The 16,152-nt window shown below is 46.3% G+C and overlaps 1 protein-coding gene across 1 annotated transcript in view; it reads left to right on the top strand.

Moving 5' to 3' along the window:
• The first annotated feature begins 14,734 nt into the window (after positions 1–14,734).
• Positions 14,735–16,152, top strand: part of ACTR5 (ARP5 actin-related protein 5 homolog (yeast)) — a 29,483-nt gene continuing 28,065 nt past the window's right edge. Inside the window, exon 1 of the mRNA XM_011929207.1 lies at positions 14,735–14,774. Coding sequence (XP_011784597.1) covers positions 14,735–14,774 — 40 coding nt within the window. The remainder of the gene's footprint in view (positions 14,775–16,152) is intronic.

The following is a 16,152-nucleotide window of genomic DNA, read 5'->3' as shown; positions in this document are numbered from 1 at the left end:
TGCGCGGCCTGGTGTCGGGTTTGTAACTTCGTAGCAGCCGGGATCCTCTGGCGCTGAGAGGAGTGGGAACAGGCTCCCGCCGGCTGAAACCGGACATGGGGAGCAGCTGTGGTTAAAGGGTCCGGGCAGGGCTCTAGGGAGCACAAAGATTAGTTGGTGTCGAGGAGGCTCCTCAGGTATGAGGAGGAAGCAGAAGACGGAGACTGCTGTATCGGCCCCCCTCAGCTGCCAGGACGAGGTTTGTTTGAATCTCTCCTCCGGGGCGGGTCCGTCTGAGAATTTGGTGGAGGTTCTCAACTTCCAATCTCAAAACAGAGCCGGACAGGGGGAGCTTTTATTTACCAGAACCTTATAAATTTGTTCAACAAATATTTATAAGCAGCCGGTCAGGGCTGGGGCAGTGTTGGAAACCTAGAGAAAGAAACTCAGCCTTGCCCTCCTGGAGCTTACAGTCTAGTGAGGTGGAGACAGGCAATAAACAAGGGCAGGCAGGAATCCACAGCCTGACTTCAGATTGTGAAGAGGGCTATAAGGGAAATCAGAAGTGGGCTGTGCCTTTCGCCAGGCCCCCAGAGCCAGGAGCCAATCTGGCCTGGCAGGAGGAATCTCCCACCGGGGAGAACCCCTCTCTGCAATCCAAGGTGGGGTTTGCACAGCCACAGCAAAGGGATCTGACTCTAGAATCGACAGCCTCAAGCTGTAGGGCCCTAGTCTCCCCTTATCTTGGGTAGCCTGTCTGATAAAGTGTTTGCCTGAATTACCCAAAAGATCTAGTCATTTTTTGTGCTGAGCCCACTCCAGGCGCAGCACTTGCACTGTCTCCAGGAGGGTCAGTCCAGGGACTGTTGGGAAAGGTCAGAGTCAGACTTTCTTGGGGGGGAACTAGGAGTGCAAGTCGGTTGGGTGGATTCCGGCATCCTCTCTCACCACGGAGGCAGAGGCTTCGTTAGCAACGACCTCTCCAGGTGCGAATGGTGCACGGGAAAGAAGCCGGGGAGAATGCCTATGTAGGGTATGTGTTCCTCCTCGCCCGCTTGCAAGGGGCGTGTGAGAGGCTAGGTGAAGATACGCGTGTGGAGTTGGGGAGGCGGCATGGTGTGTTGTGAGAACCTTGGTAAGTATGTGTGCGTGTGTGCAGAGCATCCGTGTGGGCGTGCTCCCTAAAGCGCCTGCGACAGAGGTGACCGCATCACCCTAGTTCTGCGGCCACAGAACTGGACTCGGAAGGGAGGAGGGTTAGGACCAGGTGCCCTCAGTCATCACTGTGGCTTTAACGGGCCATCTGAGAGGTGTGCTACCTTCGGCCTAATTCCCTGGTGTCACTATTGTCGCGCGTTCAGGATACGGGACTGGCTGAAGGGTCCTCAGTTTCCCGTCTTCCCATGACCACTGACGTCTCCCAGGCCTGGGGCGGAGGGGTGGGGTGGGGAGCTGATGCTGATTGTTCATCCCCCGCCCCAACTCCCAAGGTTTCTCAGCGGGTCCACGGACCCTGGGGTGCGCTCCGAGTCCGTGTGTCTCCTTCAGAAAAATCCCGGACTTCTATAGTGGAAGGAAAAGTGGGAGCGTCACGCTGCACCAGCTCTGTCCTTCTAGTCTTTTAAAGGTCGAAGGAGACACTAGGTAGGCTCCGGACAGTGGTGCCAACTCTGCAGGCTCGCCTGGATCCGCTCCACGAATCCGGTTCCAGGTTTTGTGCTCAGTTTGCAGCGTCTCTTGAATCCTAAGGGTGGCCGGGACGGGAGAACTAGCACCCTGTACGCCCAAGGGAAACCTGAAACCCTGGTCGGCAGGACACCGATACCCGGACTCGCATTCAGGCTACTGAGAGAAATGGGGAGGAGGAGTGGATGAGACCCGTCTCTGCACCTCTCATCTCCCCCACCCGTCTACCCCCACCTCCACTATCACTAAAGCGTAAAGGTAGAAGTTGAAAGGAAGAAGTCCCAGCTCTAATCGCAGTGGGCTCGCTGTGCAAGTCCAAGGGAGCAGATAGTTCTGGCAAGGCTCATTCCGGGATCGGATTGAGAAGGAGAGGAGGAATCCGTGTCAGCCCCACAGGGCTCCCATCAGTTCTTATGGGGCACCCTAGCTGGACGTGCTGCACACCCTGTAAGCTGTCCCGACCCGGGTCCGCAGCATAAGTGTGTAGGTGTACCTGGCCCCTTGCCTTGGGGCCAGGACCTGGAACCACTAAGACCCATGTGCGCAGGAGGAACCCAGAATCGCGACCGCAGGGTCCCAAGACCGCCCTGCCTCGCCCCCCAGCGGTGAGAAAGCAAACTGCCGGCCCGCAAAGAGGGTTCTCCACCCTAGTCCTAAATGCTGCTTGTCTCCTCCTACCCCACCTCCCACTTAGTTGATAAGTATTGCTTCTTTCTAGTGCTTTATTTCAGGTCCTCAACATTACAAAAGTTTTTAGTCGTTTTCCCCCAAACATGGATGGATGCTTATTATTGAACACGTTTCGTTATATGACAGGGTCTTATCCCAGGAACTGAGTATTCCTCACTTAAAGATCTCATAGGGAGGGAGCCAAACAGGCTCCATGGGGGCCATCCAGGAAGTGGAGAGGATCCAGGCCTTGCTATTCTAGAGGGGACTTCAGGGACAAGAGCCAGAGAGAGGCTTTGGTTAAGGAGGGGGCAGGCCCCTAGGTGGGCTCCATCCTCGCCGTGAGTGAGGGTGTGGTGGGGAACTCAGTCCTGGACAGCCAAGGATTCATGCGTTGCACTTGTTTGACCTCACAGAGCCAGGCTTGGGTGTCCTTCTCAGAGCTCTTTCGTTTTTTCCTTTTCAAGATTATGAAGAATTTCTAATGTATGGAAAAGGTGAAAGAATTCTACACTGAACATACATACACCCACACCCACCACCACCTACACTGGATGATTAACAGTATACAACACTGTATCTACACCATACCTATCCATCTATCCATCCAACAGTCTACCTCAAAAAAAAATTCAAAAGTTGCAAACATCAGTATATTTCCCTCCCAAATAATTATTATCATTTTTGAGACAGGGTCTCGCTCTATCACCCAGGCTGGAGAGTAGTGGTGAGAACACAGCTCACTGCAGCCTTGACCTCCTGGGCTCAAGTGATCCTACCACCTCAGCCCCCCGAGTAACTGGCACCACAGGCAAGGCATGTGCCACCATTCTCAGCTAATTTTTAAAATTTTTTATAGAGGCAGAGTCTTATCATGTTCCCCAGGCTGGTCTCAAACTCCTGGGCTGAAGCAATCCCCTTGCCTTAGCCTCCCAAAGTGCTGGGATTATAGGCATGAGCCCTTGTGCCCAGCCACCCCTCCAAAATTTTTAAGTGTTCAGGACAAGTAACAGTGACGTTCAGATAGTACAGCATCAGTACGGCACTAATCTGAGCCACATTGGAGACCAAGGCAAAAAAAGCAATAGCCCTCCTTTCTTTACCTCAGATATTGTTATTTCATTCACATTATTTTGAACATTATGGTTCACTTTTGCATTAATTTTGATTTTTAAAAAATATTGCATTAAAATATTATTTACATTGCTTTCTGGATTTTTTGTACCATTTTAAATTTTGCTACCAAAGGAAATGCCTCACTTCCCTCATGTAACACCAGGCCTGGGAGGTGAGCTCTGCCCCCCGGAGATTTGGATTGAGTTTTTTCAAGAGTCTGACTGCAGCTGGTTCCACAGCCATGCTTTGGGTACCATCTGTGCCAGTTGTAGAGCCCAGGAAGGCACGGTGAGGGCAGGGCCTCTGGCTAGGGACACCCAGCAGCATGGTCCAGCAGAGTCACATGGAGGTGGGGTAGAGGGAGCTTTATGATTCCAGAAGCTTCCAGCAATCCTTTTGGGGGTGGGATGGAAATAGAGTGAAAAGACTGAGGATGCTATAGAGGGGTTGGTGGTGTCTAGAAGGGAAGGAGGTTGCAGCTAGAAGGGAGAGCACAATTAAAGGAATCATTAGTGTGATTCATTTCCTGTTTCAAGGTCTGCTAGTCAAACAAGATTTATTTATCAAATATTTGTTAAGCACCCACTCTAGGCCACACACTAGGCTAAGGTCTAATGTGTAGGAATGCAACAGTAAACAAGACAGACACGGCCTCTCTGGTAGTTGTCACTGCCCACCCTATGTTCCCTAGATGCACCTAAGTTTACCTGAAGCTGTGAAACATGAGCCATTGCCAGTGCCTCCATCTCTCCTCATCTCCCTGAGGGCTTTCTAGGCTACCTTGGGAGCATGACTTGGAATTGTTGGGGAGCTAACAGCCCCCAGTGCTCAATCAATTGGCAATAAATGCCTGTCTTCTGTCCTCTGATGGGATCATTTTAGGTCTATTCCACAAGGTATCTTGGAGGATCCCCAACAGGATTGAACCTCAGGTGTCCACAAGTTCATCAAAGCAATCTTTATTTGGCCTTTCCCCCCTCCTTTTCTTCCTTTCCCTACTTTCAAGGTTCACCTCCCACATAAATTGACTGCATCTGAATCTTTGTCTTAGGGTCTACTTTCAGGGAAAGCTAAACTAAGCTCCTGTATTCACAGTGCTTTTAATCTAATATAGTGGTCCCCAAATACCTTTCCATAGGCAGGTGCCAGGCTGGGTGAATCAGAATCAAATGGGGAGCTTTCTAGAGATTGCTGCTCCCCACAAACCCCTAGATTCAGATTCAGAAAGACCTTTCTCCTCCTCCTCTTCCTCCTCCTCAACCCCCTCCTCTTCTTCCTCCTTCTTTCAAGTCCCCGATATGCCACTGGCTTGGGATCACTAATATTGAGGTTTGGTCAATTGGAGGGTGGGTGGATGGATGGGTGAATAGATGGATGGATTAGTAAATGCTTTGAGGTCAAGGGTTGGATGGATGAGCCAATGAATAGATGAATCAGTGAGTGAAAGAAAGAATGGATGATAGATGAATGGTGGATCAATAAATGGTCCATGGATGAAAGGAAGAAAAGAAGGAAACATAAACAGATTAATAGCAACAATCTTTAAAGATAGTAAACTCCACAAGGGCAGAGATATTCTCTGTTTGGCACCCTACTGCATCTCCACTATATAACACAGACCTGATATACAGAATGTTCTAAATAAATTGTGTTAAATAAATAAACGAATGGATTAATGTATTTTCACAAAACTTATCAATACATTAATAGTACTAAAGTCACAGGAAGTATGAGGTCACCCAGGAGAGTGGATGAACATTTAAAAAGCACTGGGTCAATGACCTTGGGTAACAGCAATATTTAAAGGTCAGGCAGGCCGGGTGTGGAGGCTCACACCTATAATCCCAGCACTTTGGGAGGCCAAGGAGAGCGGATCACCTGAAGCCATGAGTTTGAGACCAGCCTGCCCAATATGGTGATACCCCATCTCTACTAAAACTACAAAAATTAGCCAAGCATGGTGACATGCACCTGTAGTCCCAGCTACTTGGGAGGCTGAGGCAGGAGAATAGCTTAAACCCAGGAGGCGGAGGTTGCAGCGAGCCGAGATCATCACACCACTGCACTCCAGCCTGGGCGACAGAGCAAGACTATGTCTCAAAAAAAAAAAAAAAAAGTCAAGTAAATGAAGAGGAGCAGGAAAAGAATGAGGCGTCGAGATTGATAAAATATAGTCTGACAGGGAGGAGAAGAAGACAAAGAGAATGATATCCTGGAATTGAGGAAGGACAGGGTAAAAGATGTAGAAAATGATAAGAATTTATTTTATTTCTCTGGGCAAATATCATCTTGATTTGGGGCAGGCATGGAGATGCGATGATATAGTTTGGATGTTTGTTCCCTCTAAATCTCATGTTGAAAGGTGGGGCCTTGTGAGAGGTGATTGGATCATGAATGGCTTAGCACCATCCCCTTGGTGATAAGTGAGTTCTCACTTTGAGTTCACGTGAGATCTGACTGTTTTTGAGAGCATGGCACCCCACCCCCATTCCTCGCTCTTCCTCTTACCATGTGATGTACTTGCTCCTGCTTCGCCTTCTGCCGTGATTGAAAGCTTCCTGAAGCCCCATCAGAAGTGGATGATGGCACTGTGCTTCCTGTACAGCCTGAAGAACTGTAAGCCAATTTAATCTCTTTTCTTTATAAATTACCCAGCCTCAGGTATTCTTTCATAGTAACGCAAATGGACTAATACATGGGGGTACACTTTGTTTCTAAATTTTGGAGTAGAAAAAACACACCTAGAAGCTTCTCAAAGAAGAGTGAGATCAGACTTGGAAACAATTCTCATGAAATCTTTACTCTGAAGAGGTGTTCAAAGCAGGAGAGTTGAAGAATACAAGTAAGTAAGGCAGACTAAGAGAAGCTGAAGAGACAGGAGGCTCACAAACAAAGATGAGGACTGAAAGGAGGCTGCTTCAGGTTGGATTCCCCCAGCAACAGACCTTGACACTAGAGACATATTTGACTGAAGTAGTTCACATGGGAACTGATGCCAGCAAGCACCAGTAGCACAGTGGAGAAGTGAGATGGGGAAGGAAAGGAAGAATGTCAATTCAGAAAACTTCATGGGCAGGGAAGCACCTGTCAATAATGGGAGCTTAATCCTTCTGAGATGTCTGGGAGGTGAGAGTTTGCCACCAACAGCCTCTCACTGAAATAGCTATCAAAGGATAGACTTCAGCAAGAAAGAAACTCAACCCACAAAGAAGGAAGGACTATGTAGGAAGCAAATCTGTGCCTGAGCAAAAACTGCCCATAGAAAATAATATTAACAACAATCAATTCTTGGGATCTAAGGTGGAACTAAAATTTTGGTAAATAACCTCTAAGACCGGAGGGAATGATTGAAGTCTTATCTTCTATGGCTTTCTAATTCAGATATAGGGAGAAATACTGATTAACTTTAGGCTTAATGATGAGCAAGACTGTTACACACCACCACCATCACAACCATCAGCGACAAGAACGACAACAAATGGATGGAGAATGTGTAACTTCCAATTTAGTAGAAGGAAAAGAGCAAATAAAGAAAACTTCCACGGGGCTGGGTGCGGTGGCTCATGCCTATAATCCCAGCACTTGGGGAGGCCGAGGTGGGCGGATCATGAGGTCAGGAGTTCGAGACCAGCCTGGCCAACATGGTGAAACCCCGTCTCTACCAAAAATATAAAAATTAGCTGGGTGTGGGGCATGGTGGCTCACGTCTGTAATCCCAGCACTTTGGGAGGCCAAGGCGGGGAGATAATGAGGTCAGGAGATCAAGGCTATCCTGGCTAACATGGTGAAACCCGTCTCTACTAAAAATACAAAAAATTAGCCGGGCGTGGTGGCAGGCGCCTATAGTCCCACTACTCGGGAGGCTGAGGCAGGAGAATGGCGAGAACCCGGGAGGCAGAGCTTGCATCGAGCCACTGCACTCCGGCCTGGGCGACAGAGTGAGACTCCATCTCAAAACAATTAGCCAGGTGTGTTGGCACTCGTTAGTTGTTCCAGCTGCTCGGGAGGCTGAGGCAGAAGAATTGCTTGAACCCGGGAGGCAGAGGCTGCAGTGAGCCAAGATCATGCCACTGCACTAAGAAAGAAAGGAAAAGAAAATGTGATCAACGTAGAAGTCAGGAAAAAAGAAGGAAATGAAAGAAAAGGAAAAGAAAGAAAAGGAGCAAAATAAAGGCCTTCCAGTCAATACAGGGTAGTAAAAAAAATGATTCAGTGATACAGATAAGTGGACTAAACTAGCCAATCAGAGGACAATGATTCTCTGATTGAAATTTGAAAGTCCATCTATACACTATTTGCAAGGTATACATCTAAAACAAAAAGATTGAGAAAGATTAAAATAAGAAGATGGAAACATTTGCCAGGCTAATACTAACCAAAAGAAAACTGCTGGCCAGGCACAGTGGCTCACGCCTGCAATCCCAGCACATTGGGAGGCCGAGCCAGGCAGATCAGCTAAACTCGGGAGTTTGAGACCAGCCTGACCAACATAGAGAAACCCCGTCTCTACTAAAAATACAAAATTAGCCGGGTGTGGTGGCGCATGCCTGCAATCCCAGCTACTCAGTAGACTGAGGCAAAATAATCACTTGAACCCGGGAGGCAGAAGTTGCAGTGAGCTAAGATTGTGGTTGCAGTGAGCCAAGATCGTGCCATTGCACTCCAGCCTGGGCAACAAGAAAGAAACCCCGTCTCAAAAAACAAAAACAAAAACAAACAAACAAACAAAAACGACAAAATATGCCAGGGAGATTATTCTAAACTTGGTGTTTCTAATAACACAGATTCCAAATATAGAATGTAAAGAGAAATGGACTAATTTACAAACATAGTAGGAGAGTTTACTTATTTTTTATTAAAAACAATTTTTTTGAGATAGTGTCTCACTCTGTTGCCCAGGCTGGAATGCAGCAGTGTGATCACAGCTCATTGTAGCCTCAAATTCCTGGACTCAAGTGATCCTCCTGCCTCAGTCTCCTGAGTGGCTAGGACTGCAGGTGTGCACTGCCATGCTTAGCTAATTTTTTTAATTTTTATTTTTGTGGAAATGGGGTCTCACTATATTGCCCAGGCTGGTCTTAAACTCCTGGCCTCAGGCGATCCTTGTACCTCAACTTCCCAAAGTATGGGATTACAGGCGTGAGCCACCATGCCCAACCAAGGAGAGTTTAATATACTTTCTCTGATATTCAAATTAACTCGCTTTTTTCCCTTTTGTTTGCTTTTGTTTAATATGTCTTTGCCCACACTTCAATTTTTTATTTTTTATTTTTATTTATTTATTTTTTATTTTTGAGACGTAGTCTCACCCTGTCACCCAAGCTGGAGTGCAGTGGTGCAATCTCAGTTCACTGCAACCTCCATGTCCCAGATTCAAGCTATTCTCCTGCCTCAGCCTCCCAAGTAGCTGGGATTACAGGCATGTGCCACCACACCCAGCTAATTTTTGTACTTTAATAGAGACGGGGTTTCACCATGCTGGCCAGGCTGGTCTTGAACTCCTGACCTCAGGTGATCCTCCTAATTTGGATTCCCAAAGTGCTGGGATTACAGTCATGAGCCGCTGCTCCTGGCCATACTTCAATTTTTTAAGTTTTATTTTTTGCATTACATATATGCATAATTTAAAGAATCAATGAATTCTACAAGTTAACACAATAGCACTCTGTAGCCCCTTCCTCCAATTTCTCCTTCCCCAGAGGCAACTACTTTCAATTCTTACACTTGATCCTTTTTTTTTTTTGAGACTGAGTTTTACTCTTGTTGCCCAGGCTAGAGTCCAATGGCGAGATCTCGATTCATTGCAACCTCCACCTCTAGAGTTCAAGCGATTCTTCTGCCTCAGCCTCCCGAGTAGCTGGGATTATAGGCATGTACCACCACGCCCGGCTAATTTTGTATTGTTAACAGAGACGGGATTCTCCATGTTGGTCAGGCTGGTCTTGAACTCCTGGCCTCAGGTGATCCACCCACCTCAGCCTCCCAAAGTGCTGGGATTACACACGTGAGCCACCGCTCCCAGAACTTGATCCTTTTGATATTTATCTCCACGTCTCCAAATAACATGCTTATATTGGGCCAGGTGTGATGACTTACACCTGTAATCCCAGCACTTTGTGAGGCCGAGGTAAGCAGATCACCTGAGGTCAGGAGTTCAAGATCAGCCTGGCCAACATGGTGAAACCCCATCTTTACTAACAGTACAAAACATTAGCTTGGCGTGGTGGCAGGCACCTGTAGTCCCAGCTACTCAGGAGGCTGAAGCATAAGAACTGCTTGAACCTGGGAGATGGCAGTTGCAGTGAGCTGAGATCTCGCCACTGTACTCCAACCTTGGCAACAGAGCAAGACTCTGTCCTCCCCAACCCCCTGCCAAAAAAAAAATGTTTTTATTGCAATTTCTTTATTTTTCATTTTGGACCTTAATTATTGACTCCCACTCAGGAAGGTGAGGTTTTAGTCCTTTTCCTAATTCTTCTCCAGTCTACATACCCACCCCTTCAGTTTCCCAGTATAGTTACATGATCATTTTAGTTAGCTTACTACTCAAGATTTACATTGTATGATATGTGTACTAATTAGAGCTGGGGCATATAATAAACTATGATTACACTTCCTTTCCTTTACAACTTTTTATTGTATAAGAAGTTGCCTTTTTGTTTGTTTCAAATTCCTTTTTTTTTTTTTTTTTTTTTTGATACAGGGTGTTTTTCTTTGTCTCCCAGCGTTGAAGTGCGGTAGCATGATCATAGTTCACTATAGCCTTGACCTCCTGGGCTCAAGCAATCCTCCCACCTCAGCTTCCTGTGTAGCTGGGACCATAGGCATGCATGCACCACCATGCCCAGCTAATTTTTTGATTTTTTTTTTTTTTTTGAGACAAGCTCTTGCCCAGGCTGGAGTGCAGTGGTGAGATCACAGCTCACTACAGCCTTGACCTCCCAGGCTCAAGTGACCCTCCCAGCTCAGTCTCTTGAGTAGGTGGGACCACAGGCACACATCACCATGCTTGGATGATTTTTTTTTTTTTTTTTGCATAGACAAAGTGTCACTATGTTGCTTAGCTTAGTCTCAAACTCCTGGGCTCAAGCAATCCTCCTGCCTTGGCCTCTCAAAATGCTGGGATTACAGCATGAACCACTGCACCACTTGACCAATTGTTTTGATTTCTTGTAGAGAGTTGCCCTGGCTGGTGTCAAACTCCTGGGCTCAAGTGATCCTTGGCCTCCAGGCGTGAGCCACTGCTCCCAGCCTCAAATACTTTTTAATAACTGAACCCCAAACTCTCCTCCAATTGTCTAAACACCCCTCAATTGTTTCATTCACACAAAACATAGTATCAGTTTCCCTTTCCTGAAGAAGTCTCTCCCAGAGCAGACCCACTCCAACCTGGCCAGCACCCCATGTGCCTGGTAGCACAGCCATCCTCCTGGGATCCGGCTTTTCAATCACCTCAGGGTTCTCTTACTTCACTTGTATGTTGCAGCTCCTGTCTCCTGTCTCATGTGATTTCTCTTTCTTGGTTTACTCCCTTGCTTTTTTTTTTTTTTTTTTTTTTTTTTTTGAGATGGTGTCTCGCTCTGTTGCCCAGGCTGGAGTGCAGTGGTTCGATCTCGGCTCACTGCAAACTCCACCTCCCAGGTTCACGCCATTCTCCTGCCTCAGCCTCCCGAGTAGCTGGGACTACAGGCACCTGCCACCACGCCCGTCTAACTTTTTGTATTTTTAGTAGAGACAGGGTTTCACCGTGTTAGCCAGAATGGTCTCTATCTCCTGACCTCATGATCCGCCTGCCTCGGCCTCCCAAAGTGCTGGGATTACAGGCGTGAGTCACTGCACCCAGCCAGTTTTCTCCCTTGTTTTGAAGCAGATTCCACAATAGCTTCTAGAATAAAAGGGAGGTTATGGAAGGTACATTTTTGAGGCCTTGAATGTCTTTAAACGTCTTTATTCTACCCCAGTTCTTGATTGAGGGTTTGGCTGAATTCTAGTTTGGAAACCATTTTTCTTCAGACTTGAAAGCACTTCCCATTTTGTTTTCTAGTTTTCAATGTTGCCTAGGAGAAGTTTGAAATTGATCTTTGTTCTTTTGTATGCAAACATTTTCTTTCTCTTTGGAAACTACTGGATGTTCTCTGTTTCCAGGGAACTGAAATTTCATGATGTGTGTTCATGTAGATCGTTTCCTTTCACTGTGGCTCCTTCCCAATACAGCAACTCAAGTGCTTCAATTCTAGGAAGTTGCCTTGAATTGCTGATGACCTTCCGTTTTCTGTTCTGTCTTTTGGAACTTCTATTATTTGTAGATTAGAACTGCTCCTTTAGATTTCTTATTTTTCTTTCCTCTTTTTCCCTCTTTCTTTACACACACACACTTTATTGAAGATTTTCTCAACTTCATCTTCCATCTACGAAGTTTTTCATTTCTGCTGTCTTGTCCCTCACTGCAACCCCCAGAAATCTTTTTTCGGTTCTCTTAATCTCTCTGTTCTATAGCAAACTTTTCTTGTTTCCTGGATGCAATATCTTCTCCTATCTCTTTGAATATATTGTAGTAATAATAAATATTTTAAGGTTTCTCTTTTTCATATAGTCTCTATTGCCTCCTGGTTGATTTTCTTCCCTCTTTGTATGCTTTAATCTCTGGCTTTCATGTTAGAAGCATTCCTCATTTTAAAGACTGGGGTAGTACAGACTGATTGGGCTAGTAAAGGCTGACTGGAGGTGCAGAGTCCATGGGAGATTCCTACTGACTGTGAATTTCATCATAAAATGATCTGGATGGGCTGTTTGAAGGGAGAACATCCAAGACCATTTCACTTAGAGTTTTCCTCTCAGGTTGGATAAGAATCTCAGGGAAGATTCTTCCATTCTTTTGCTGAAGGGTAAAGGCTTGGGTACATAGTATCAGGAACCAAGTGGGAGAAGAGACTGGGATCTTAGCATTCATTATGTATATTGACGTCATCATTTTGTTCTCAGTTGATATCCTTGTTTAGAGATTATTTGTTTTACTCTTTGCAAAGAGTCAAACCTCCAGTCTTTTCGGAGAATTCTGGAGGCAGTTAAAAAGAAGAGCACCTATAGACTAGGCAGGCTCCTTCGTAAAACAGTTTTAACATGTTCTCCTTATTTTGGCTATTCCACTTTTGGTCTCTCTTCCAGAAGAACCTTGTGCCACTAATTTCTAAGACTTTTGAACATTGTACAGTGTGAAACAGATTAGTGTTCAGCTTTTCCCAGAGCAGCTGGGAAATCAGGTTTTCTAGGTTTGCTAAACTAGATACTACTTGCATGTATACTTTCCATTCTTGAAATCTCTCACTCCCATTCTCCTATTCTTGTAGGGTTTTGCCTTTTAAAAAATCCCCTTATTGAGGTGTGAACTGTCAGTCCCCTGCCCCCAGCTCCTTCTACTTATCCTGAGGGCTTAGAGGAGAACACAGCACTAACTTACCTAACACATTCTCACCAACCAAGGCTCTCATCACCTGTGATAAAGGGAACCCGCCCCATGGTAAGCACCTTATGGGACACTCTGCTCTATTCCCTAGGGAAGGAAGACCAAAGTGACATCCAAGCTGGCCCTTAATGAGGATTCTAGAGGCAAGTGATGTAGGGCATAGCATCTCAGTCTGCATCAACAATACATATGTGCAAAGGTACAGGCTACTAAAAGGCCATAGGATGCCCTATGTCTGATGATTCCAACCAGTGGGTTAGTAGGACCTGGGATGAAGTTGGAGACCCTGTACTAAATCACCTACCCCCTGTCCTAGTCTGCCACCTGTCTCCTCAGTTACATGGATATCCTTTCTCTTTCCCAGGCAGTTGGCCCAACAAGCTCTGAACCAAGCCTAGCACAAGGCCTTGGTCAGCCATGATGAATTAAGTTTCATTAGCCTAATTTGATACCTGTTCTCATCACATCCTCCCCACCAAGCTGCAGGCAGAATGTGTGGCACATGGTTTCCTTGGAACAGTTTTCTGATGGTTTCACCTGTCATGAAGGCTCTCTAAGGAACAAGACTAGATACATTATATGATTACCTGCGTGTGTGTGCTACTTAGGACAGGAGCCAACATGGCCATAACTTAAGCAAAATAGAAGGTGTGTTTAATGTGAGTTCCGATTCACTACATCTGGGATGGGGCTGGAGAACGTGCATTTCTAAGAAGCTTCCAACTGTTACTGAGACTGCTGGCATAAGAACCACATTTGGAGCTGCACGGCCCTAGGGTACTGATTCTGAAACTCTGCTTTCTATTAGATCAATAGATCAATAGAATAATCTGGGGAGATGATAAAACTCCCAATGCCCAGACCCTGTCCCTTACCAATTAAATCAGAATCTCGAGGGGTGAGACCCAGCAGCAGTACTTTAAAAGCTTCCTACAAAGCAATCACTGGTTTCTAACAATGTTCAAATCCCACCAGGTAGGAATTTATGGATTCTCTGCCCTGCCCTGGCAGTGGAGTGGGTTCTTGGTTAGACTTCTCTCTGCTTCTCCTCTCTGGGAAAACCTCCCTTGTCTGTTGTTTTCAGTAACTTTGGCTTTGCCATCCGAGAAGGTGTTCATTATCCATTATCCTCTTGAGCATCTTAGAGGGTTACCCTTCCTTGGAGCTGAACAGCTTTCACACATAGCTTCCTGCTGGTGCAAGTTTGGGATCCTAGGGTTATGCTAGGGATCAAATACAGGCTTTTGCAGTCCAGGCTTGTGGTTTCTTGGCAATACAATTCCCTCAAAACTTAGTAGAAGTTGTGGGTTGAATCGTGTCTCTCAAAAAGGTATGTTGAAGTCCTAACCCCTGGTACCTGTGAATGTGCCCTCATTTAGAAATATAGTTGTTGTGGATACACAGTACAGATGTAATCAGTGAAGATCATACTGAAGTAGGGTGGGGCCTTAATCCAATACGACTGGTGCTCTTAGAAGAAGAGGAAAAGTGGGCTGGGTGAGGTGGTTCACGCCTGTAATCTCAAAACTGTGGGAGGCTGAGGCAGGCAGATCACGAGTTCAGGAGTTTGAGACCAACCTGGCCAATATGGTGAAACCCTGCTTGTACTAAAAATACAAAAAATTAGCTGGGCATGGTGGTGCATGCTTGTAATCCCAGCTATTGGGAGGCAATCCCAGCTACTTGGGAGGCAGAGGTTGCAGTGAGCCAAGATGGCGACACTGCACTCCAGCCTGGGCAGCAGAGCGAGACTCCATCTCAAAAAAAAAAAAAAAAAAGAAGAGGAAAAGAGAGAGATACACACAAGGGGAGCACTGCATGATGACGGCAGCAGAGATTGGAGAGGCCAACACAATTGCAGGTGTGTTCATCACTGAGGATTGCAGGTGTGTTGGTCAGGATTCTCCAGAGAAAGAGAACTAATATATGTATACACACTTACACACATTATATGGAATTGGGTTACTCAGTTACGGAGGTAAGCAAGTTCTAAGATCTGCAGGGTGAGCTGGAAAGCTGGAGGGCCAGGAGAGCCAATGGTTTAGTTCTAGTCTGAGTCTGTATTAGCCCGTTCTCGCACTGCTATAAAGAACTTTCTGAGACTGGGTAACTTACAAAGAAAAGAGATTTAATTGGCTCGTGGTTCTGCGGGCTGTACAAGCTTCATTTCTGGGGAGGCCTCAAGAAACTTACAATCGTGGTGGAAGGCGAAGGGGAAGCAAGCATCATCCTCACATGGTGGAGCAGGAGAGAGCAAGCGAAGGGGGAAACCACCAGATCTCGTGAGAACTCTAGCACAAGACCAGCCAGGGCCATGGTGCTAAACCATTAGAAACCACCCCATGATCCAGTCACCTCCCACCAGGCCCCACCTCCACCACTGGGAATTATAATTCAACATGAGATCTGGCTGGGGACACAGAACCAAACCGTATCAGAGTCCAAGTCCGAAGGCCTAAGAACTAGCCTTGGTAGTGTAGTTCCAGTCTGAAGGTCAGCAGGCTTGAGACCAAGGAAGAGCCTATGTTTCAGTTCAAGTATAAAGGCAGGAAAGGCCAGGCTCATGCCTGTAATTCCAGTACTCTGGAAGGCCAAGGCGGGTAGATCACCTGAGGTCGGGAGTTCAAGAGCAGTCTGACCAACATGGAGAAACCCCATGTCTACTAAAAATACAGGGCATGGTGGCGCATGCCTGTAACCCCAGCTACTCGGGAGGCTGAGGCAGGAGAATTGCTTGAATCGAGAGGTAGAGGGTTTGGTGAGCCAAGTGTCATTGCACTTCAGCCTGGGCAACAAGAGTGAAACTCCATCTCAAAAAAAAAAAAAAAAAAAAGCAGGAAAAAAGCTGATGTCGCAGTCCAAAGCCATGCAGGCAGGAAGACTTCTCCTTGACTCTGGAAAGGGTCAGCCTCTTTGTTCTATTGAACTGATTGGATGAGGCCCACCCACATTAGGAAGGGAAGTCTGCTTTACTCAGTCTACTGATTGAAATGTTCATCTCATCCTAAAGCACTCCATAGAAAACACCCAGAAAAATGTTTGACCAAATATGTGGGCAGCCAGAAAGGTTGACATAAAACCAACCATCATAGCTAACAGCACCAGAGAAAGCCGTGGAACAAATACTCCCCTGGAGCCTTCAAGAAGAGCATGGCCATGCCAACACCCTAATTTTAGCCTTCTAGCCTCCAGAAGTGTAAGAAAACAAAATTCTGTTGATTCAAGTCATCCTAGTTTAC

The sequence above is a fragment of the Colobus angolensis genome, unplaced genomic scaffold, assembly GCF_000951035.1.
Source record: "Colobus angolensis palliatus isolate OR3802 unplaced genomic scaffold, Cang.pa_1.0 Scaffold8, whole genome shotgun sequence".
NCBI lineage: Eukaryota > Metazoa > Chordata > Mammalia > Primates > Cercopithecidae > Colobus > Colobus angolensis.
The sequence above is the reverse complement of the archived record's forward strand: the minus strand, read 5'-3'. Positions and strand labels throughout refer to the sequence as shown.